This window comes from Manacus candei, unplaced genomic scaffold (genome assembly GCF_025592945.1).
Source record: "Manacus candei isolate 608988 ecotype Guabito, Panama unplaced genomic scaffold, ASM2559294v1 h1tg000009l, whole genome shotgun sequence".
Lineage (NCBI taxonomy): Eukaryota > Metazoa > Chordata > Aves > Passeriformes > Pipridae > Manacus > Manacus candei.
In genome coordinates this window covers 3,351,618-3,374,232 of record NW_026138057.1, presented here as the reverse complement: position 1 = coordinate 3,374,232, position 22,615 = coordinate 3,351,618, and the positions used below count along the sequence as shown (strand labels likewise).

At 47.8% G+C, this 22,615-nt stretch overlaps 1 protein-coding gene across 3 annotated transcripts; it reads left to right on the top strand.

The window, feature by feature from the left end:
* Positions 1-1,407: 1,407 nt before the first annotated feature.
* On the top strand, positions 1,408-21,969 carry RMDN3 (regulator of microtubule dynamics 3). Of its 3 annotated transcripts, none has more exons than XM_051777056.1 (12): positions 1,408-1,579; positions 3,238-3,439; positions 4,376-4,522; positions 8,420-8,687; positions 9,420-9,522; positions 10,891-10,951; positions 16,794-16,869; positions 17,628-17,705; positions 17,927-18,025; positions 18,643-18,696; positions 19,701-19,781; positions 20,500-21,969. In XM_051777056.1, the coding sequence occupies exons 1-12, from the start codon at positions 1,423-1,425 to the stop codon at positions 20,551-20,553; spliced, it is 1,380 nt and encodes a 459-aa protein (XP_051633016.1). In that variant the 5' UTR covers positions 1,408-1,422; the 3' UTR covers positions 20,554-21,969. The 3 variants fall into 3 exon arrangements, with proteins under 3 accessions (XP_051633016.1, XP_051633017.1, XP_051633015.1); XM_051777057.1 differs by having other exon boundaries at positions 8,420-8,693; positions 19,701-19,766; XM_051777055.1 differs by having other exon boundaries at positions 8,420-8,693.
* The last annotated feature ends 646 nt before the right edge of the window (positions 21,970-22,615 follow it).

Below are 22,615 nucleotides of genomic sequence, written 5' to 3'. Positions count from 1 at the left end.
CCTATCCCTGTCCGTGTCCAGGTGTCCCCGCAGGTCCCTGTCCCCATCCCTGTCCCTATCCAGGTGTCCCCGCAGGTCCCTATCCCTGTCCGTGTCCAGGTGTCCCCGCAGGTCCCTGTCCCTGTCCCTATCCCTGTCCGTGTCCAGGTGTCCCCGCAGGTCCCTGTCTCTGTCCATGTCCGTGTCCAGGTGTCCCCGCAGGTCCCTGTCCCTATCCCTGTCCGTGTCCAGGTGTCCCCGCAGGTCCCTGTCCCCATCCCTGTCCGTGTCCAGGTGTCCCCGCAGGTCCCTGTCCCCATCCCTGTCCGTGTCCAGGTGTCCCCGCAGGTCCCTGTCCCTGTCCCTATCCCTGTCCATGTTCAGCTGTACCCGCAGGTCCCTGTCCCTATCCAGGTGTCCCCGCAGGTCCCTATCCCTGTCCGTGTCCAGGTGTCCCCGCAGGTCCCTGTCCCTGTCCCTATCCCTATCCCTGTCCAGGTGTCCCCGCAGGTCCCTGTCCCTATCCCTGTCCGTGTCCAGGTGTCCCCGCAGGTCCCTGTCCCTGTCCCTATCCCTGTCCGTGTCCAGGTGTCCCTGCAGGTCCCTGTCCCTGTCCCTATCCCTGTCCGTGTCCAGGTGTCCCCGCAGGTCCCTGTCTCTGTCCATGTCCGTGTCCAGGTGTCCCCGCAGGTCCCTGTCCCTATCCCTGTCCGTGTCCAGGTGTCCCCGCAGGTCCCTGTCCCCATCCCTGTCCGTGTCCAGGTGTCCCCGCAGGTCCCTGTCCCCATCCCTGTCCGTGTCCAGGTGTCCCCGCAGGTCCCTGTCCCTGTCCCTATCCCTGTCCATGTTCAGCTGTACCCGCAGGTCCCTGTCCCTATCCAGGTGTCCCCGCAGGTCCCTATCCCTGTCCGTGTCCAGGTGTCCCCGCAGGTCCCTGTCCCTGTCCCTATCCCTATCCCTGTCCAGGTGTCCCCGCAGGTCCCTGTCCCTATCCCTGTCCGTGTCCAGGTGTCCCCGCAGGTCCCTGTCCCTGTCCCTATCCCTGTCCATGTTCAGCTGTACCCGCAGGTCCCTGTCCCTATCCAGGTGTCCCCGCAGGTCCCTATCCCTGTCCGTGTCCAGGTGTCCCCGCAGGTCCCTGTCCCTGTCCCTATCCCTATCCCTGTCCAGGTGTCCCCGCAGGTCCCTGTCCCTATCCCTGTCCGTGTCCAGGTGTCCCCGCAGGTCCCTGTCCCTGTCCATGTTCAGCTGTCCCCGCAGGTCCCTGTCCCTATCCAGGTGCACCTCCACGTGCCCGCCGTGTGGGCGTGGCCCCGCCGCCCCGCCCACGCCGTGCGCGGCCCCGCCCCGCCGTGACGCTCCCCGCTTCCCATTGGTCCGCTCGGGGCCGCGCCCGGTGACGCGCCCGGTGCGCGCGGCCCGCGCCCGGTGCCCGGAGCCGCCATGGCCGTGCCGGTGTCCGTGGCCGCGGCGGTCCCTGCCCGGGCCGGGCCCCGCCTGGGCCTGGCGCTGGGGCTGGGGGCGGGCGCCGGCCTCGGCCTCGGGCTGCTCTGGGCCCTGCGCCGCCGCTGGAGGGAGGCGGCCGCGCCGCACGGCCGCGGTACGCGCGGGGAGAGCCGCCCCGGAGCGGGCCCGGAGCGGGCTGGGCATGGAGGGGACGGGGCTGGAGTGGGGCTGGGGTGGAAGGAACGGGGTTGGGATAGAGGGGATGGGGCCGGAATGGGGCTGGGATAGAAGGAATGGGCTTGGGATGGAGGGGATGGGGCTGGGATAGAAGGAATGGGCTTGGGATGGAGGGGATGGGTCCGGAATGGGGCTGGGATAGGTGGAATGGGGCTGGGATAGGTGGAATGGGGCTGGGATAGGTGGAATGGGGCTGGGATAGGTGGAATGGGGCTGGGATAGGTGGAATGGGGTTGGGATAGGTGGAATGGGGTTGGGATAGGTGGAATGGGGTTGGAATGGGGCTGGGATAGAAGGAATCGGGTTGGGATAGACAGGACGGGGGAAATGAGGTTGGAATGGGGGGGAATGGGGCTGGGACAGAAAGAACCGGGGTGGGATAGGTGGAATGGGGTTGGAGTAGGGGGGAATGGGGCTGGAATGTGGTTAGGATAGGGGGGAATGGTGTTGGGATAGGGGAAATGGGGTTGGGATGGGGGGAATGGGGCTGGAATAGGGTTGGAATAGAAGGAATGGGGTTGAGATAGGGGGGATGGAAGGAATGGGGCTGGAATAGTAATGGGGGAAATGAGGTCAGAATGGAGGGAATGGGACTGAGCTAGAAGGAATGGCATTGGGATAGGTGGAATGGGGTTGGAATAGGGGGGAATGGGGCTGGAATGGAGTTGGCATAGGGGAAATGGGTTTGGGACAGAGGGGAATGGGGTTGGGAGAGGATGGAGGTATGGGGGGAATGGAGTTGGAATGGACTGGAATGGGGGAAATGGGGCTGAAATGGGGGAAATGGGGCTGAAATGGGGGAAATGGGGCTGAAATGGGGGAAATGGGGTTGGGATAGAGGGTATGGGACTGGAATAGAGGGAATGGGGTTGGGATACAGGGAAATGGGGTTGGAATGGGGGAAATGAAGTTGGGATGTTGATGCCAGTTCAGAACCCTGACCTTGCCGGGTTTTATCCATGTCTGTGCAAAACTTCGGGAATAGAAAGTGAAACTGTGTCTTTTCACGGTGATCATAGACTCATGGAATCCTGGAATGGTTTGGGTGGGAAGGAATCTTAAAGCTCATCCAGTCCCACCCCTGACCATGGGCAGGGGCACCTTCCACTAGCCCAGGTTGCTCCAAGCCCCGTCCAACCTGGCCTTGGACACTTCCAGGGATGGGGCAGCCACAGCTTCTCTGGGCAACCTGTGCCAGGGCCTCACCCCCCTCACAGAGAAGGATTCCTTCCCAATATCCCATCTATCCTTGCCCTCTGGCAGTGGGAAGCCATTCCCCCTAGTCCTGTCCCTCCACCCCTTGTCCCAAGTCCCTCTCCAGCTCTCTTGGAGCCCCTTTAGGCCCTGGAAGGGGCTCTGGGGTCTCCCTGGAGCCTTCTCTTCTCCAGGCTGAACAATCCGAACTCTCCCAGCCTTTCTTCATAGCAGAGCTGCTCCATCCCTCTCACCAGCTTGGTGGCCCTATCAAGATCAAGCCTCGTGTCCCCTGTCCCCTGCCAACAGAACTGCAGTCAGATTTCCCACATGGAATCCTTTCCCACGGGCGTCTAAAGAATTTGTTCCGCTCTTCTCCAGCCCCAGCCGCGCCCGGAGCGCTGGTCCCTGCGGAGGTGGGGGATGGAGCCACGCACGCACCCCTGCTGGGGCAGGAGCAGCAGCTGGAGCTGCTGGAGCGCCTGGACTTCGTGGTGAGGAACCTCGTGGAGCTGAGGAAGGAAGTGGAGGAGCTGCGGAACAGCCTCCAGCACCTGGCTGTGGAGATCGTGGGGGAAGTCAGGTACCAGCCCTGCCCCTCCTGCCTGCTGCTCCCTCACCCCACAGCACAGCGGAGCACCCAGAGAATCCCACACTCATGGAATGCTTTGGGTTGGAAGGGACCTTACAGCTCATCCAGTGCCACCCCCTGCCATGGGCAGGGACGCCTTCCACTAGCCCAGGTTGCTCCAAGCCCCGTCCAACCTGGCCTTGGACACTCTCAGGGATGCCATGATTATGTTAAATGTAGTATCCAAAAGTGGAAAAGGAGTGTCTCCAGTTTCCACTGGCCTTGACCTGCAGTGGGATTAGTGTGAAAATAAGTTTGTGTTCAGGCAGGGCTGGCGTTTTCCTTATGGAATATCAGGAGTGACACCTGCTTCATGTTCTAGTCTGGGAAGGTTGGTTGTTCCTCAGAGAATCCTGGAGTGGTTTGGGTGGGAAGTGACCTTAAACACCATCCAGTCCCACCCCCTGCCATGGGCAGGGACACCTTCCACTATCCCAGGCTGCTCCAAGCCCCATCCAGCCTGGCCTTGAACACTCCCAAGGATCCAGGGACAGCCACAGCTGCTCTGGGCAACCTGTGCCAGGGCCTCCCCACCCTCACAGGGAGGAATTCCTTCCCAATATCCAACCTCAGTTTCCCCTCTTTCAGTCCAAAGCCTTTACTCCTTGTCCTGCCACTGCGGTTCCTGATGAAGAGACCTGATGAATATTGCATATATGGATTAGACATGGATTATATATGGATTGTATATGGACCAAGGCTTGCTTCACCTGGAGAATACAACCTCCCTGGGAGTGGGATGTTTGTATAAGCTGGAGTAAATCACCCTGTGAATTCTTTGGATGTAAAGGGAGTTGGATGGAGTCTGCTGGAGAGGAGAAGGGAAGGGAAATAGCAGCTCTTTCACTACCAAATATTCATTTCTTTTTCTTTTTCCCTTCCTCACAGGTCCCACCTGGAAGAAACCCAGAGACTGAACCGCCGGAGGAGGTTCCCCTATCCCAGGGAGAGAAGTGACTCCACAGGCTCCAGCTCCATTTATTTCACAGCCAGCTCAGGGAATGCCAACACGGATGATGGAGAGAGTGAAGGGGGGTAAGCAGAGCACCAGGCCAGGGGCAGCTTTCAGGGGCTTTCGTGCCACATCTGAGCTGTTTAGAACAGAAATTAAGGGAATTTTTTTTCCCCACTGGGTGTCTGTCAGCCTGTTATAGTTTGCTTTTATTGCAGTAAATGTGTCACTGCCAGGGCCAGACTGGGAGATCTGCAAGAATCCTGACTTCTAGAGAAAGAAAAAAATCATGTATGTGTATATATATATATATAAAAGGGAGGGAGGGTGATTTTAAAGGAATAATTTGGTTATGGAACGTTGTAGAAAGAAGGAAAGTAGAAGTCCAGCCTGGGACCGAAGTGAGAATGTTTAGAAATAAAATTTCAAGACAATAATGTATTTTTGAGTGCCTGGAAAACTTGAGAAAGTTCAGAATGAATTAACTGAATGTCTTCAGTTAACTGAATGTCTTCAACTAGGGTGTTTCTTGGGTTTTTTTTCCCATTGTGAGATCAATTGTTTTAAGTTCTTAGGGTTTAAAATCAGGTGAAAGTTATAAACTCACACAATCAGGGAATATCCTGAGGTGGAAGGAACCTAGTAGGATCATCAAAGTCCAACTTCTGGCCCTGCACAGGACAGGAAAGTACTGAGTAGTTTAAGAACATCATTAAAAATGACAATATGGCTTTAGGTATATTCATATTAGACAAGCAGCAAGAGTTCTCCTGCACACCTGGCGGTGACTGCTGATTTTCCAAGGAAATGCTGCTCTTTTGTGCCTCAGTCAGACCAATTTGGTAGCATTTGAGGTATGGAAGTGTGTCCCAAAACGTGTTAGTTTTTTCCCAGGGCAGTTGAAATGTAATTTAAAGAGAGATTTTATAGCAGTGGGAGCATTTCAGGGGAAGTTTGGACACAATGGGGAGCAGCCAAATGACCTGTGAGCCGGTGCCAGCACTTTGCAGCAGGGGATTTGTCTTCTCAGGATGGAAAACATGGATCTGCAGGAGGGCAACTTGTGACTGCCCTAAAATCGTGTCATTTCAGTGTTTTCTCTCTCCTAACTGGAGCTGGTGTGGCAGGAGAGAGCTGGGATGATGTCACTGGGGTTGTAGAGCTTCATTCATCCGGAGTGGGTGTTGGAATGAGAGGGAAATGAGGCAGTGAGTGATTCATGGTGGTGTAATAGGGAACGAGGGTGCAGAACAGATTTTAAAATGTCTAGTTGGTTCTGAAGACGAGACATTTGCTGTTTGGGTAACAGCAGATGCACTGAATCATCAGGGTGACAGTGGCTTTTGTAAAATTGATGGAAAAGGTGCGTTTTGTCCACCTTGATCCCAGCCTGGGGTGTCCCCTGCTGATAGAAAACTGTAAGTTGTGGCAGAGGCCAGGAATTCAAAGGTTCAGAAAAGGCACCTCCTTAGGGGACAGGGGTGTGTTTTACTGCAAAGCCTCATTAATTTATTGGGAATCCAGTGATGGTTGGAGGAGTTCTTACATTGTAACTAAAATCTGTAACTAGAACTCTCATCTGATTTAAAAAAACCCCTGGAATAATGTAATTTCTCCCTGTGGAGGACCATAGGGATAATGTCAGTCTGGTCAGGACCAGCTGCCTTTAGTGTGCAGTATTGTCTGGTAGAGATGTAAATGTACCAGAAGAGTAACATTTTCAGGGTTAAAATCAAGGCAGGAAATGTAAATTTTGGAAAAACAGTTGAAGCTCTGGAGCAGCCACTGGGAGGAAGAATGAGATAAATTTCAGCTGGATGTTCCTTGCTGGCAGTTGAATTATTTTTATGGAATTCAGAACAAAGAACTCCCATTTCAGCTTTATTTTGTGAACCACATGGACATGAGCAGCTTCTCCTCTTCCATACACAATTCCCCAAAATCAGCGAGTTCTCAGAGGTTTTGGGTTGTTTAATTTCCCGGTGTGGCTTTGGGTTTTGGGCTTCTTTGCCTCTCCTTTCCGTGGGCTTTTTTGTTCCAGCCTCTGTTTTCCTTCAGGATGTGTTTTAGCCAGAGGTCCTCCTAAAGTATTCCAGTTCCATCATTGTAAGTTCAGGAAAATAGGCTGATAACATCTAAATCCCTTAATCTCCCTGAAAGCTTTGAGCTTGTCCTGTTCCTTGTCTTTTTGAACTGCAGCAACTGGGAGAAAACATGGGGGTTTTTTGAGCTGAAGGACTGAAACCTTGGCAGCTGCCAGGAAAATGTTGGGGGTTAGGATGGGGAAATATGGGAATTTGAGGAGTTTGTGTCCAACTACTGAAAATGGGGTAGTCTAGAGAACTAATAATACCTTAATATTAATATCTTATTAATTAATCTTAAGAAATGTAAAGAAATGAAGCTTTTGATGTGAAACAGAGCTCAGCCAGTGTCACCTGCCAGTGCCACCTACCCCTGTGTTGCTGCATTATCCATGAATTCAGTGGCACCTCCAGCATGGCATCCTTGCTTTCCTGCCTCTGCTGACTCTTTGTTCCTTGCCTTAAAATGTTGCAGTACAGAAATGGTGGGTTTTAAATTTCTGGATGAGGGTTTGGAGGCTCTACTGAGCAAGGGTGTTGGTTCACCCTCTTGCCAGAGAGGGAAATGCTTGAAAGTTATGGATGGTTCTCAGAAAAGTGAAGCTTTGATAGCCAGATGTGTCTTGTTATCAAGGTGTGGGTGAAGTGCTGTCACTGCCTCCTTCAGATACAGACTGTGGGCACATATCTGGGTCCCCAGACAAAGGCAGGATCACAGGGCTGTTCCTTGGGAAGAGGAATCCAGCCGGGACACAGTGCTGGAGGTACCCAGTGCCCTCAGACTGCAGTGAATTTAATTCTGGCAGAACTGGTGTAGTTGTCTTGTTGTTCACCTAAATCAACAAAATCCACATATTAAAGTGCAGTAATTTTGAAATTACTGCCTGATTTGTGCCTGTTCTGCAGTTAAGAGCTTGCAGGTCAGTGTGAGGGGGACAAATAATCTTATTTTAAAAGAAATTGGCTTTGTGAGTAGACTCCCCCTCTGCAGTCATGCCACTGTATAATGCCAGTTTAAATTTTAAATTCCCACCTTAAGTGCTGGGGGAGCTTAATTTTAGCCATTTTCAGAAACTTGGATCTGAGCTTTACAGAATCAAGGAGGTTGGAAGAGACCTCCAAGGTCATAGAGTCCAACCATCATTGTGGCACCACCAAAACCCTCCCTAAACCATGTCCTGGTTCTTTTGATTAATTCAGCTGTGAATAATTCCCTGGGTTTTTCACGTGTGGTGTCTCTTTGTGACTCATCCTCTTGCTCCTGGAAAAGAGTCTTGGTGGCTTTCCTGCTGTTCTTCACCTTTTCACCTGGCAGTGGGAACGAGCTGTGCAGCATTTAGTGACCAGGATGATGGAGGGATGAGGTGTTGCCAGGAGGGCTGTTGTGCCTAAAATTCCCTGGAGCAGGCTAAATCCCTCAGGTTGTACTTTCCAGATGGATTGTTGAAGTTCTCCTTTATAATCCATATATTTAACTGAATAGTCCTGGCTCTGCTTTCAGCTGTTTAATTCTGTTACACTGCAGTTAGAAGAGCTAAGAGGAGCTGGCAAGGTGTGCAGGTGAGGTGGGGACACTTAAAATCCTGGAATGGTTTGGGTGGGAAGGGACCTTAAAGCTCATCCAGTTCCACCCCCATGCCATGGGCAGGGACACTGTTCACTAGTCCATGTTGCTCAAAACCCACTTGTGACTGAAGTTCCAAGGGACCTTCATCCTTCAGCATTCTGTGCTTTCCTTCAGATTTTTTTGATATATTACGTGAGAAATAGTGACTGTTCCAAGAAACCCAAGATGGAGACACTTGTGTCGTGCAGGATAAGCTGAGATGCTCCTCTTCCTCTGTTAGGAGTAGCTCCCAAAACTGATTTTGTGTGGGTTTTTTTTTCCTCCCAAAGTTACACCACGGCCAACGCCGAGTCCGACTATGACCGGGAGTCGGAGAGGGAGAGCGAGGAAGGGGAGGATGAAGTGAGCTGTGACACAGTGAGGACGGTGCGCCGGGATTCCCTGGACCTGGTCACCGAGGATGAAGCCCCTCTGGCCCTGGATTCCTCTCTGGAGGAGGGGCTGGGGCAGCTCCTGCAGCAGGCCGACCGCCTGCACGCCGGGGACGAGCAGGACAGGAGGGAGGGGTTCCAGCTGCTCCTCAACAACAAGCTGGCGGTAAAGGTGCCTTGTGGTGTCCCTGTGCTGGGGGAGGGTCAGGTTGGACATCAGGAGGAATTTCTTCGCTGAGGTTCCAACCCTTGGCTGATCCCCACCTTGTCCCCCAGCCCAGAGCACTGAGTGCCACGTCCAGTCCTTCCTTGGACACCTCCAGGGGTGGGGACTCCACCACCTCCCTGGGCAGCCCCTGCCAATGTTTAACCACCCTTTCCATGAATAAATTCTTGCAGATGTCCAACCTGAACTTCCCCTGGCACAACTTGAGGCTGTTCCCTCTCATCCTGTCCCTTGTTCCCTGGGAGCAGAGCCCGACCCCCCCCGGCTCCCCCCTCCTGTCAGGGACTTGCAGGTCCCCCCTGAGCCTCCTTTTCTCCAGGCTGAGCCCCCCCAGCTCCCTCAGCCCCTCCTGCTGCTCCAGCCCCTTCCACATCTCTCTTTCCTTGTCTGGACTCACTCCAACCCCTTGATATCCTTCGTGCCATGAGCTGGACACAGGATTTGAGGTGCAATCCCTGACCTGTCCTGTGCCCACACTTTGTTATAAACTTGCCCCCCCCCAGTTCTCTCTGCCGTGGTTCTGCTTCGGTTCTTGCACAGTAGGGGCATTTTAAGGCTTAAAAAAAAGTTTAAAAAAAACCAAAAAACCCTAACTTCTAACATGTTGGTTTGTAATTCCCTTTGCCCCGTGGCAGATGGGCCTCGATCCGTAACATTCCCGTTTTCCTGCAGTACGGGGAGCAGAGGGAATTCCTGTGGCGCCTGGGCCGGGCTCACAGCGACATGTGGGAGCTCACGGAGGACGAGGAGGAGAAGCAATCCTACGCCTCCGAGGGTAAGGAATTCTGGGCCCAGGCAAAGGAAGGCTGACACTTGAGCTTTACAAACCCTCCACCTGCCAACAGCGCAGGGCATTTATTGTTCTGCCTTGTAATCTGCTTTTTTTAGGCGAGTGGGCAGCAGTGCTGGAGTGTTCTATGCTTAAAATACAAGCATAGACTTTTATATAAATCTAGAAATATAATTTGTAGGGTTTTTTATTTATAAATTTAAAATTCATGCTTGCTGAAAGAGTGAAAGTAGGCTAAGGCCTACTGAGAGCCATAAAAGCTTGTTTCTCTAACCTGTCATCCATGTCCTCTCTGATATTAAAATAAATTATAAAATATTATTAGAAATACATTATTATATATAATAATATATATTATAAATATAAACATATTATTATATATAATATATAATATTATAAATATAAACATATTATTATATATAATATTATAAATATAAATATATTGTTATATATAATATATAATACTATAAATATAAATACATTATTATATATAATAATGTGTAATACCATAAATATAAATATATTCTTATATATAATGTATTATATAACTATAAATATATTATGATATATAATGTATAATATCATAAATATAAATATATTATGATATATAATGTATAATACAATAAATATAAATGTATTATTATGTATAATATATAATATAATAAATATAAATATATTATTATAAATAAAATATATTATAAATAAAATAAAACATAAACAAAAAATAAACAAAAATTAAACAAAAATAAACAACAGGAAAAAAAATAAAAGCCTTGGCTGCAACACATTTGATTTTTTTTTTTTGTGTTGCCAGCACATGCAGATACAAAAAAAAAAAAGAAATGTATTTTTAGACAGGTGTTTGCTTAGAAGAGTCACTTTAATTTCGTTCCCTCGTTCTTTGCCACCTCAGATGTGTTCACAAGGTTTTAGGTGAGTCACAAGAGAACAGAAATCATCTTTATTAAGGTTAAGATGTGCAGCAAAAGGTACTAATCTAAATAACTTCTGCCCCGTTTGTTACACATGTAACTGAATAAATGAGTACTATAGCTAATATAATTATTCTTTTCTGGGAATCAGTGTAGCCATTTAAACGTGGAATTTTAAGTTTTATATGGTCCTCTTAGTCTGCAGTAAATGCTTAGCTTGCAGCTTTTTGAGTCTGCAAAAGGATGAAATTATTTACAGGGCATTTTCAAGCCACACGTGGTATAAAATTAACAAAGATATTATTTTTATACCTATATATATATATATATGCATATATTATTGTACTCTAGCAGCCGCAAAGAAAGAAGTCAGGAGAGAAAGCAGCTGAATTTCTTACCTCTGGCTACGTTTTTTTTCCAGGGAAGAAAGAGCTGGAACTTGCCTTACAGAAGTGGGATCAAAGTGCTGAGTGCCACCAGTGGTATGTGATTTATTTTTTTTTCCACTTCTTGTTTATGTAAAGTGTAGGAAAAGAACTTGGAGGTTGTTGGGAGCTGAGCTGCAGTTAAAAAAGTAATAATTATACCCAGATTTCAGTAAGGAGGGAGGTGACAGGGAAGGAGCTCACTCCCTAAAGGCTTTACTTCCAACTCATGGATAAGATTAAAAGGATTGCTCTCCTTTTTTAAAATTACTCCAAAAGAGAGTTTGTGGAGTGGTTCAGATATTTGTAGAGGTAAGGCAATGTGCCTTTCTGGTGAATTCCTCCATGAACAGTGTTTGTCAGCAGTTACTGTGAAGGTCTGACAACACTGTAAATTAGAATAAAAGGGAAATTACTTTTTTTAATGGAAATTATTGGGAAAACAAGATGCTGAGTATCTTTACCAAACAAGATCTGTGCTCTTCTAATGAGCAAATTTATTTGGAGGGTTGTTTTGGACTACTGGCATCTGAATAAATACCTTTATTGTCTTAAAAAGACTGTATTTCAGTTGTTAGTAGTGAATTGCTGTTTTCAATTAAAGGATGATAGGAAGGATGAATTTTGGGGCAGGAAAATCTCCAGCAGAGTATGGTATTGGGCTCTGCTGGCTTAACACCTTGGAAAAATGGGTTTTAGTTGCCAGGGTAGATCTTAAAGTTGGTATTTTACAAAGCAAGGTTCTACTCCAGGGTTCCATATTGGTAGTTTTGCTTTGTAATTCAGATTTTGGGGCAGTCCTAGGCCTCCCAAACCCTTTTCCCAGACAGGGATAAGGCTCCTGCACAGCTACATCTTGCTTTTAGTTCTTCAGAGCAGCTGGAGAAAGGAAACAGCAGAGCAGCCTGTGGGAGGCGTGGGATTTCTTGGGAATGAATATGTAATTCCCTTTATCAGCACAGAAATTATTATTTACTGCCATGAATAGAACAGGAAATTACTCTCTTCCCAGCACTGAGGTGGTCACAAGCTGGTTTAATTGCAGCCTTTTTTTATGCTAATTGAATTTATCCTGAGGAGGAGAAAAAAACAGTAGAGTCTTTAAAGCTTTTTGGGGGTGGATTTGGTGCCCCAGCTCTTGGTTTATGGAGAACATTGTTCACACTTGCTTTAAATTACAGTTTTATTCTGTCATATTTCTCTCTCCAGTGCCTGATTCCTGTTGTGAAAACCCTAATCTGTTATTATCTCTTCTCATAGGGAATAATTGATTATCTCTCACTACCCACGTTGTCTTTCCCATATTATTCTCCCTCTTCCATATATTTTTCCAGACAAAAGTGGGGGGAAATCCAGTGCAGGTCACAATCCGTGGGAGCAGGATGGATTTGTGTGATGCTGATGGGATGGTCCCTTGCATCCTTACTTCCATATACAGCATCCCAAACATCACCCTTGTCTTTCCCACTACATCCCAAATGGCCATTTTAGTAGAAATGTTCCCAATTCTTTTCCTGCCTCTCCACACAGGCTGTGTGAAGCCTCGTTGTGCAGGTCTGGTCTGTATTTTTTCTCTCTCTGTGTGTGCGTTATTTCCTGTTGACTTTCTATTTTACCAGTTGCCTCTATTTTATCAGGATTCCTTCAGTTGAAATCATGCTGGTTTCTGGTCCTTTTTATTTTTTTTTTTTTTTGCCTTTTGTGCTTGTTATTTCCTTCTGCCCAAATCATTCCCAGCCTTATTGGCTGAGGAAGAGAGAAAGTACTTTCCACTCGGGGATCATTGCAAGGAAAGCTTTTCCCCATTGATGCCTCATGGTTGTTGCAGTAATTGCTGACATTTTAAAGCAACAAGCAAAGGAAATAACTTTGGGAAAGGGAAGGATTCCTGCTGGGGAATCAGTGAGGAGGAACAGAAGTGTGGGAGCTGTGTTGGGTATTAAATGCACTCAGTGCCTTTGGAGTGGATTTATTTGTGCTTCCAGGGCTGAGGGATATTGGGGCGAGTGATCTAAAGCCTCTGCACTCCTGATTTACAAGGACCTGATTCTCACTTGGGATTTAGACATCAAAATCATTCTCTGCTTTAATTGTAAAAAGATCTCTGAGCAGGTAGAATTTATGCCCAGCTAAACTGATTTCTCCCCCAACTGATTCCAGCCCATGAGTAGGACAGAGCAAATTCCTAAGTCTGTTCTTGCTTATAGGGGTGGAAGAGATACAAAATGCAAAGAAATATGACAGAAATATGATTGTACAAACCTCTGTGCTTTGCTGCTTAGACACAAATATGTGACATCTCACAAATGAGGTGAGAAACAAGTGTGGCCTTTTAGAATTTCCAGTCCAGTAGCATCTTTAGGGATCAGGAAAGGAGAGCGAGCTCTAGATTTGCCTTGCTTCCCATTCCTGTTGCTAAAAGAAATATTGGAAGTGCAACCAGAGGGATTTCAGAGAAATCTGGAGAAAACTGTGTGGGTGTTGTTTTAGTTTGAGTGGAATATTTTACACTGGAAATGAAGTGCTGACTGTTGCAGAAGGAATAATAAGCTTTGGCTTATTCCTTGGCTTATTATTATTCCTGTGTGTTATGGAGAAGTGGGATTGGGTTGGATGAGCCTCCAAAATGTGCCCTTTCTTCTGGAGAGTCTGTCAGTTTGGTGGAACATCTTGCACACTTGATCACCAGCCCTTCTCAGTTCCGTGGGTACATCTGGCTGTCCGTGGGCAGATCCTGGATTTTTGAAAAGTCACGGCGTTCTGGATGTGCCTGGGAGACAGCTCTGATTTAACAACTGGCAGTGCTTCAGGATTTAACTCTTAGTGGGTTCACTGCCCAGACCTGGCCAATTTTGAGCCAGATTCTGGATTTATGAGCCAACTGTTTTCTGCTCCATAGGCAGATTAAACAGGGAATTTACTGACAATATGGGGCAGCAGCAACTGCAGGAATAGTTAGGAGATATTTCAGAATGCAGAGGAAGAAAAATAGCACAGAATTAGAGCTGCCTGGTGGCATCCCCCTGACCTGTGTGCCCTGGGAGGTTAATTCAGGAAGTAACTTGAACATCCAGAGCACAGGAGCTCTCCCATGTGGATGTTTGTGGGAAGGAAGGAAAGGAGCACATCTGCCTTCCTCACTTTTTCCTTCCATCTTGTCTCCCCTTGGAAAAGCCAAAGCTTTTTTTTCCCCCCCCAACCTCCTTATGATCAGCTGGTCATTAATTTCAGGTTGGGAATTCTGCTGTCTCTCCCAAGGTACTAGTTCCCAAATGAATGATTATTTTAATTTTTGGTTGTTGCAGTGTGAATACCTGCCTGCTAATGCCGTGTCTCCTTCCCTCAAGTGAAGGGACTGCTGTACATCTGCTATGTGCACAGGAAGGTGAAAAGCTGGGAATGCTCATAAAATATTGAGAAAACTTGTCTTTGAAATGGTTGAAAGAGCTAAGAGCTGTGTTTGGGTTGGCAGAGCATCCTAACCACGGAGGGAAGGTGCTGGAGACTGTATTCCATGGGCAGAGTCCTGCTTCCAGGGAAGTCAGCCAGAGTGCAGAATCCCAGTGAACTTCCTGAAAGTCCTAAGCCTGGAGATTTAAGCTGGAAGAACAGGCTCTCTCAGCTGGGGGTATCTGTTTGCACAGGGTTTATTTTCTAATAAATGGGGAAATCCTGAGCTGAGATTCTTGTGGGAACTGCAGCTTTCCCACTGTCAGCAGCTTAATGAGGGGTCTGAATAATAATTAATCGAGTGATATCCTAATGGAAACTTTGGATGGCTGCTGAGACATGGATCTGAGCAGTGCTGCAGAGGTCACAGGGAATGAAAATCCCCTAAATCATAATTTTTCAGGTCTCCTGGTCCTGCTGCTCATCCCTCCTGCACCTCCATAGTGTCTGTGGTGACTCTCATCCCGAGGCATTCCACGGAATGAGCTGGAATAAATAGCTCCACTGTGCCAAGCTAAACAAGCAGAGGAGAGAACAGCAGAAATCAGAGCCTAAAATCCCAGGAATGCAGAGTTGTGGGTGTGAAAACCTCCAGTGGACCTGGGACCGGCAAAGGTGTTTAGGAAAAATCATCTTTCCTGGGAATACAGTGAAAAAACCAGTTCAGGCATCTCATCCCATATATTTTTTAGCTTATTTCACAACTGAAATTTACAATTTACTGCTGCTTTTATGTCTTTTTCACCAACATTCCACCAGGCTGTTAAAAAAAAAAAAAACCCTGGAATTTATATTTCTTGGCATGAGGCAACTGTGGGGATTTATTGTCTAGGAATGTTTGATCTCGTGACTGTAGAAAATAAGCCCTTTATTGGCTTGTATTTCTCAACCCCAGTTGTGTTGTGGTTGGGGATGTTTTGGTCCAGGCTGATGTTTTGTTGGGAAACAAACTGGAGAAGATCCTAAAAACACTTATTCCATCAGAGTGGGGCAATGCAGCTGTGAGCTTTTCCAACCAGGGGAAAGGATTTTTATCCAATAACACATTGATCTGGTAATCTTTGCCATTACCATGAAAAATAAGAATTTCAGAACTGAACCAGAGCTTTCCCACAAGAAAATTAACGAAGTAAAGGAATGGGATTTAAGGCAAAACTGTAAATATTCAGGAGATGCCACTTTGTGTTGTAACTTAGACGTTGGAAATGGAGCTCAGGCAGGAGCAGTGAGGTGTGAGGGAATTCCTGGGGTTTCATAACACTGGAGAAAGTGTAGTTGGAGATTTAAAAGTCTTCTGACAGATTCCTGCACATGTGCTGTGTTTAACTGTCCCCAGGGATGCCTTGGGATAACAATGGCAGAGTATCCAGCAGCACTGGGGTATGGGTGTAGTAAAAGGAAGCTTTACTTGAAACTTTCTTCTTCTCAGCTTTATTTTTTGAAAAAATTAGACATGTTATTCATTTGTCCATCTGTTCCACCTAATATTTTTTGAGCCAAACTCAGAGAAGGGATGGAAGTGTCCTCCATTCCCAGAGCTCTCTCCCGAGTGGGACGAGAGACACCAAACTTCAGTCTGCATGTGCTGTCCCACAGCAGTGCCCTTGAGAGCTCTGAGAGTGATTGTTTCTTGGGAAATGATTCAGGGAGGGAGGGCTCGAACCACTGGTGTGGGGAGGTGAGATGGGAGGGTGCAAATCCACAGGGAATTAACCTTCCTTGAATTTCATGGCTCATGCAGTAACTAACTTTGCCGGGGCCCTGCTTCTCAGGCTCACAACTCACAATGCCCTGTTGGACAAAACTAGGTGGCTTTGCACTTTCAGTACTGAAAACATGTTCTTCTCTTTCCCAGCTGCAGGATATAGGTAGGTTTTCCCAACATTCCCCTGGAAGTAGAGCCCTGTGTGCTGCGGCGGGGCCGCTGCATGTGGAGATCGCTGCTCCCTGTAGTGAATTAGAGCTGCTTGTAGTCTGGCTCTTGCTGCAATCACTCTTCACTGCTCTGTCTTGTCACACTTTCCTTGCTCAGGGAAGAAATTCCAGCTGTGGAAGTGTGCTGCTCCTGGTTTTCAGCCATCAGTGCAGCGAGTTTGTGTGTCACGTCAAACCCCTCCTGCTGATTTGCCTCGTCCTTCAAGCTAAAACCCTCTTAGGCACGGAATTTTTATTGCAGTTTTTACAGATTTCCAGTGTTCCTTGTGTTCCCCAGCAAGATGTGGAGCTTTAATGCTCTTCAGAGAATCCTGGGATGGTTTGGGTTGGAAGGGACCCTAAAGCTCATCCAGTCCCGCCTCCTTCCATGGGTAGGGACACCTTCCACTAGCCCAGGTTGCTCCAAGCCCCGTCCAACCTGGCTTTGAACACTTGTATGTCTTCCTTCTGAAGACATGGACAGCAGGTAAATGTGGATGAAATGTGGATTTAATGCAGGTGTCTCCCTGTGCAGGTTTGCCATCCTTTGTGGGCAGCTGTCGGAACGCGAGAGCATTCCCAAGCGCATCCAGGCCGGGTGTGTTTTCAAGGTGAGTGGAAAGGACATCCTGGGTTTGTGTAACAACACTTATTTCTGTACTAGGAACTTGGGAAAATTGGCTCCAGGTCTTGTTTAGGGAAGTAGTAGGTCTCAGAGATGCCACGAGTGGGTGTTTTGGGTTGAGGAAGGTGATTCCAGCAATGTCTTTTGAGGGTGACTGGGCTGGCTCTGCAGTTTTACACACCATAATCTCAGGGGAAAAAAAAAGAAGTCTTTCAAATAAAATTTGTGTAAATGATGAGACTGAGAGCTTGGAACCTGAAGTTATCATGTGGTGGCAAGATACAGCACCAGCTTGTCTCTCTGCCTGTGAGCAACCTGCACCCTTCCAGAAGGGCAAAGCAAATACTCCGAGAGGATTTAATTTGCTTCACATTCCTTTATTTCCCTTGGGGATGTTGCAGGGGAAGGGGATGTACCTGGAACAGGCCACAGGTAATTATTGTCCCATCAGCTCATGGCATGACCAGTAAGGTGGTTATGGCAGAGCTCTGGAGGTGGAATAAACTGAAGGGCAGCTTCCTTTTCGTGTGTGTGCAGTAATCCCTGTCCCTGAGCCTGGTGAAGTGCTGCTTTTCTGTGCTCACTGAAGCCACTCTGAGAAAACTGGGGATCTGTAGCTGTAATTCTACTGATCACAACACTTAAACTGTGGATTCCTGCCTTCCCTCTTTCTCCACCTGCTCTCGTGGATGTTCACTTGCTTTTAACAAAGGTGTGATGTGTGTTGGTGCTGGTTTCCCACAGGAGCACATTGACAAAGCCATTGAGCTGAAGCCAGAGGACCCCCAGCTCTACTATCTCATGGGCAGGTGGTGTTACCAGGTAACATGCTTTTATTACTGCTTATTGCTGTCTAATTCCTCCTTGGAACTGAATTCCATGTCTGAATGAGAGAGAGGTGGATGCAAACCAGCTGTAAGGACCTGGATACTCATCCAGAATCTGCCGAGGTCTTTGGCCTCCTCCCAGGAGCATGAGCAGCTCCAAGAGGTCCTGGCTGGCTCTCCAGTGGGTGGGACAGGTTGCCCTTCCTGTCTCTGCAGGTTGCCCACCTGGGATGGCTGGAGAAGAAGACGGTGTCAGCACTGTTCGAGGCTCCTCCGACGGCCACGGTGCAGGACGCGCTCCAGAACTTCCTACGGGTGAGGGAATCTGCCAGGAAAGGGGATGGATCACTGACCTCCACAGGTCACAGGCATAGAGAGGGGGTGCTTGTGTCCTGCTTAACCTCAGCCCTCCCCCAGTGCTCCGTGATGCTTCTCCATCTCCTGGAACCTGTGGAAGGAAAGCTGGTGAAAGGCAAAATTGTGGAGCCTGCATTCCAGAATAGCCAGAGAAAAGACTGGGATGTTGAGGACATCAGAATTATGACCCGAAGTGTTCCTTGTAAAAGCTGTACAGTGATTAATTGCTCAGTACTAATCACATCCGGGCTGTGCTTCCAGAGTCCCAGACCTGTCTGAGCTCATCCCTGGGAACACTTGCAGAGATACATCCTGTCATTTTAACTTCCCTGGCATTATTTTATTAAAAACCTGGCTGACTTCTCCGTTTCAAATGTTTCAAAACAAGTGCTTGAAGGTTTCAGGAGCACAGTGCTTTATGTATTTATTTGGAGTCCTCCCTTCCTCCCTTTCTCCTTTCCTCCCTCTGTTGTTTTCCTTTAAGAGCTGCAATAAGCCTGGTGTAAGAATAAACTGTGTCCTTGCATATCCTGATGTCTGCTCGTCCCTGTCACACCTTCCCTCTCTTCCTGCAGGTCGAGGAGCTGAGCCCAGGATTTTCCAAAGCAGGAAGAGTTTACATTGCCAAGGTAACCACTCACTTCTTGCTTCTTTAGATCCTAGGGTAAGAAATATTTATTTTAAAAATCATCTTTGGCTGTAAAGTGCTGAGCAGGTGGAAAATACTCCATGCAGGAGCCAGATTTTATAAGATGACAATATTTCTTTTTAGTTGCAGCAATAAATCCGTGGAAGTCTTAACCTGAACAGACTTTTAGTGTTGATACTAAAATCTGGGGTTCCTTTTGTGTGATCTGCCTGGGCTGATGGGTTTTTATTGGGCTCATGGTGCCTGGCAGGTGTGACTGAGCTCCAGAAACACTCTGCAAGTGTACAGATTACCTTAGAGGTGAATAGGACCACTTGGTTTAGGGTAATTTTTTTCCCCGATCCCGGGCTCTGTCACTTTGGGTTACATCCTTCATCACAACATTTAAAGGGGGCATTTAGGATCTAATTATTTGGAGGGAGATGCTGCTCTGATGGCTCAAGCTTCACAATAAAAATTCATTGTGTTCTATAGACATTTTTACTGATATTCAGCGATTTCAAAGCCTTTGAGGATGTCTGGGACTCCCATCTAGTTTGCATCTAGTCTGACAGTCTGAGACTCCTGTAAATATGATTTATTATTACAGTGCTTGCAGCTGAGCCTCATTTTTAACAGCCTGGAGAACGATGTGCTCCCTTCCCAGTAGAGAGGTTTTGTGGTGAAACTGGAGTGAGGAAATAGTGAGTGGAAATCAAAACAGAGCTTTGGAAATGATGAAAACCACGGGAACACCTTAAGATCTCCAACCAAAACCCAGTCTCCTTGCCCACAAAACAAACAAACAAAACCATAGAGGAAGCTAAATATATTTAATATTCCATCTGGTGTGATTCTAAGGCTCTGTGAATGAAGGAGACTGCAGGGAATGTCAGTGCTAATGGTTAAGAGGCAGAAATAGGTCTTCTTAGCAGTGGCCCAGTTGCGTTTGCTGCCTGTTTTTCCCTGTTTAACCCTTTTCCTGTTGTTCTTTTCCCTTCCCAGTGCTACAGGGACCTGGGGAATAGCACTGCTGCTGCGCTCTGGATGAGCCTCGCCTCCGAGCTGCCAGTGAGCACAAAAGAGGTAACAGGATCAGCAGGGGCTCTGGGATGAGCAGGGAGAAATTGGTTACAGGGAGAAAACGGATCCTGCCCCTCTGCTCCACTGAGATCCCACCTGGATCACTTCGTCCAGCTCTGGGATCCAGCACGGGGAGGACGTGCACCTGTTGGAGCGAGTCCAGAGGAGAGACACCAAGATGGTCGGGGGATAGAGCATTTCCTCCTGCTGGGAGGAAAGGCTGGAAGAATTGGGATTGTTCAGCCTGGAGAAGAGAAGTTTCGGGGTGACCTGATGGTGGCCTTCCAGGGCCTGAAGAGAGCCTGCAGGAAAGATGGAGAGGAACTTTGGACAAGGAGTGGCAGGACGTGGGGGAATGGCTTCAAGCTGGCAGAGGGCAGGGTTAGATGGGATGTTGGGAAGGAATTCTTCCCTGTGAGGGGGGTGAGGCCCTGGCACAGGTTGCCCAGAGAAGCTGTGGCTGCCCCATCCCTGGAAGTGTCCAAGGCCAGGTTGGATGGGGCTTGGAGCAACCTGGGCTAGTGGAAGGTGTCCCTGCCCGTGGCAGGGGGTGGCACTGGATGTGGGCTTTAGGTCCCTTCCCACCCAAACCATTCCAGGATTCTTTGATTCTCTGATATGCTTAAGAACTGGTTTAGGGTTGTAGAAAGAAGGGAAATTGTCTTTTTTTAGTTGTTTCAATTGAGCTGTGCATTTATCTCTTCCCTTCTTGCATTTCCAGGATGCAGAAAGCGAGAGGGAACTCGAGGAGATGCGCTTGGACCGGAAGGAATAATTCTGGAAAAACTCATCCCAGCGGGTACTGCAGAGACAGTAAAATGCCAAAGGGGTTTCATGATCCTGACAATTCCGAGTGCACTTCGTGGATAAGCCAAAGGAGCTTACAGGAGAACACACCCAGCAGCACATCCAGGAAAACATCTTGGATTTAATGGGATAAAATCGTGGTTTGTTTTCCCTCGTGCAGCACTGCATGTGTTTGATTTGAGGATCCCTAAAAATGTCACATTCCTGAAAACAGGTGTGCGTGTGGGAGTTTATAGGTAGAGTTTGTGACAGAGAAATATTTGTGGTCATGTGTATATATATGGTAGATAAATGTGAGATATATACTTTGTGATATAAATATATATATTTATGTATGCAAATATATATTTTATATCACACACTCTGCCTGTCGGACAGCCTTGCTGCTGATCTCCCAGCTCATTCCTGAGGAAAACTTCAGCCAAAATTTTTTCCAGATTACTTGTTTTCTCTTTTCCTTAATGATTCATTGACTCAGTTGAAATAACTGATAATGCCTTTTGTAGATATTTAGGGGAGAGCAATTTCCTAGCGGGACCAAGGAGCTTTCCTGCGCCATCCAGACTGGATTTTAAGAGGTTTGTTAGTCAGAGAAGTGAGGAATAAGATTTTAAACTTGAGGATTTCCTCCCAGAGAAGTTCCTCCCATCACTCCCACGAGGCTGAAAACTTCTGTCCCTCCAAATTGTGCTGCTGTGGTTTAGCTGGAATAACTGAGTTTGGAGGATAGTTATTGATCAGGGATCGGGTTCCGGGAGCAGGAATATCCTGTGGCAGAGCTGATGCTTCGCTGTGATCTTCTTCTACCACTTAGCAGATTTATTATCTTCCAATTAATTAACCTCTGGACTAATGAGGCGACGCCAAGGAGGTGAAGCCGACGACTGACATTTCCTCTGGCAGCTCCTGGTGACCAAGCAGGAACAGGGAATTGTGCTGGACACTGACACAGATGGAGAAGGAAAACCTGTCTTGAGAAATTACCCAAATATTTATCAAGGCTTCCTTGATGCCCCTTAAAATTCCAATGGCAGCTACTGAACACTGATTTTTGAGCATCTGGTCCATGATGTGGTGGTTGTGAGGGGTAAAGTGAGAAAGTGTGAGAGTAAAACATTCCTTAAATCACCTTTTTAGTCCCTCACATGTGTGATGGTTTTGTTACTTCCTGAAAATAACATTGGAAGGGAAACATACAGCAAACTCAAGTGTAAAAACTTCCTGGTTTATAGATTTGGCAATTTTTAGCTTTTTTTTTTCCCCCTCTCCAAATTAAACTCTAAAATGCTGGTGCTGGACTCTTCCCCTGCCAACCAGGCACGTGTGCAATTAACTGTATTTGCTTAAAACAATAAAAATTGGTATTTATAAATGGAAAACTAAATGCTGAGGGGCTGAAGCTGATCCCCGTCTCTAACTGTAATTCTGGGATGTGTTTGGGACATTTTTATACATCCTGAGCTGCTCTCCTGTTCCTCTGTGGGATGCTGAAGCTGCCTTTTGCCCTTGGCCTGAGCCTGGTTTGAGTATTCATTTGGTTTGAGTGTGCATAACTACACAAGTTTTTGGGCTGTTTTCTGTGTGGGTTTCTCAAGGGAAGTCGGGAAATCCTCCTCAGGCACATCCCAAAGGTGATGTTTGCCGTTCCCTGCGTTGCTGCCTTCCCAAAGGAGAAGTTTCAGGAGAGGGGGCAGTTTTATCTGGAGAAGGGGCATTTTTATGGCACATCCCCTTGGGCAGGTGCTCCTGGACAACACCCAGGGATGCTGAAGAGGGGGATCAGCTGAGCTGGGTGGCAGCAAACACGGAGCTGCAGGGATTTGGGTGCTGCTGGGGATGTGTTGCCTTCCAGCCGAGCATCCGTGCCCAGCATTCCATCCCCCCTCCGGAGGTGGTTCTGGCTCTGGGGGGGGCAGCAGGATCCATGGGGATGGAGTGAAGGGCCATCCCCCAGCTGTGGTGCCGAGTATCCCGAGGGCTGTGCTGGGGATGGAGCGAGGAGAGGAGCATCGTGTTCCCTCCATCCCTCC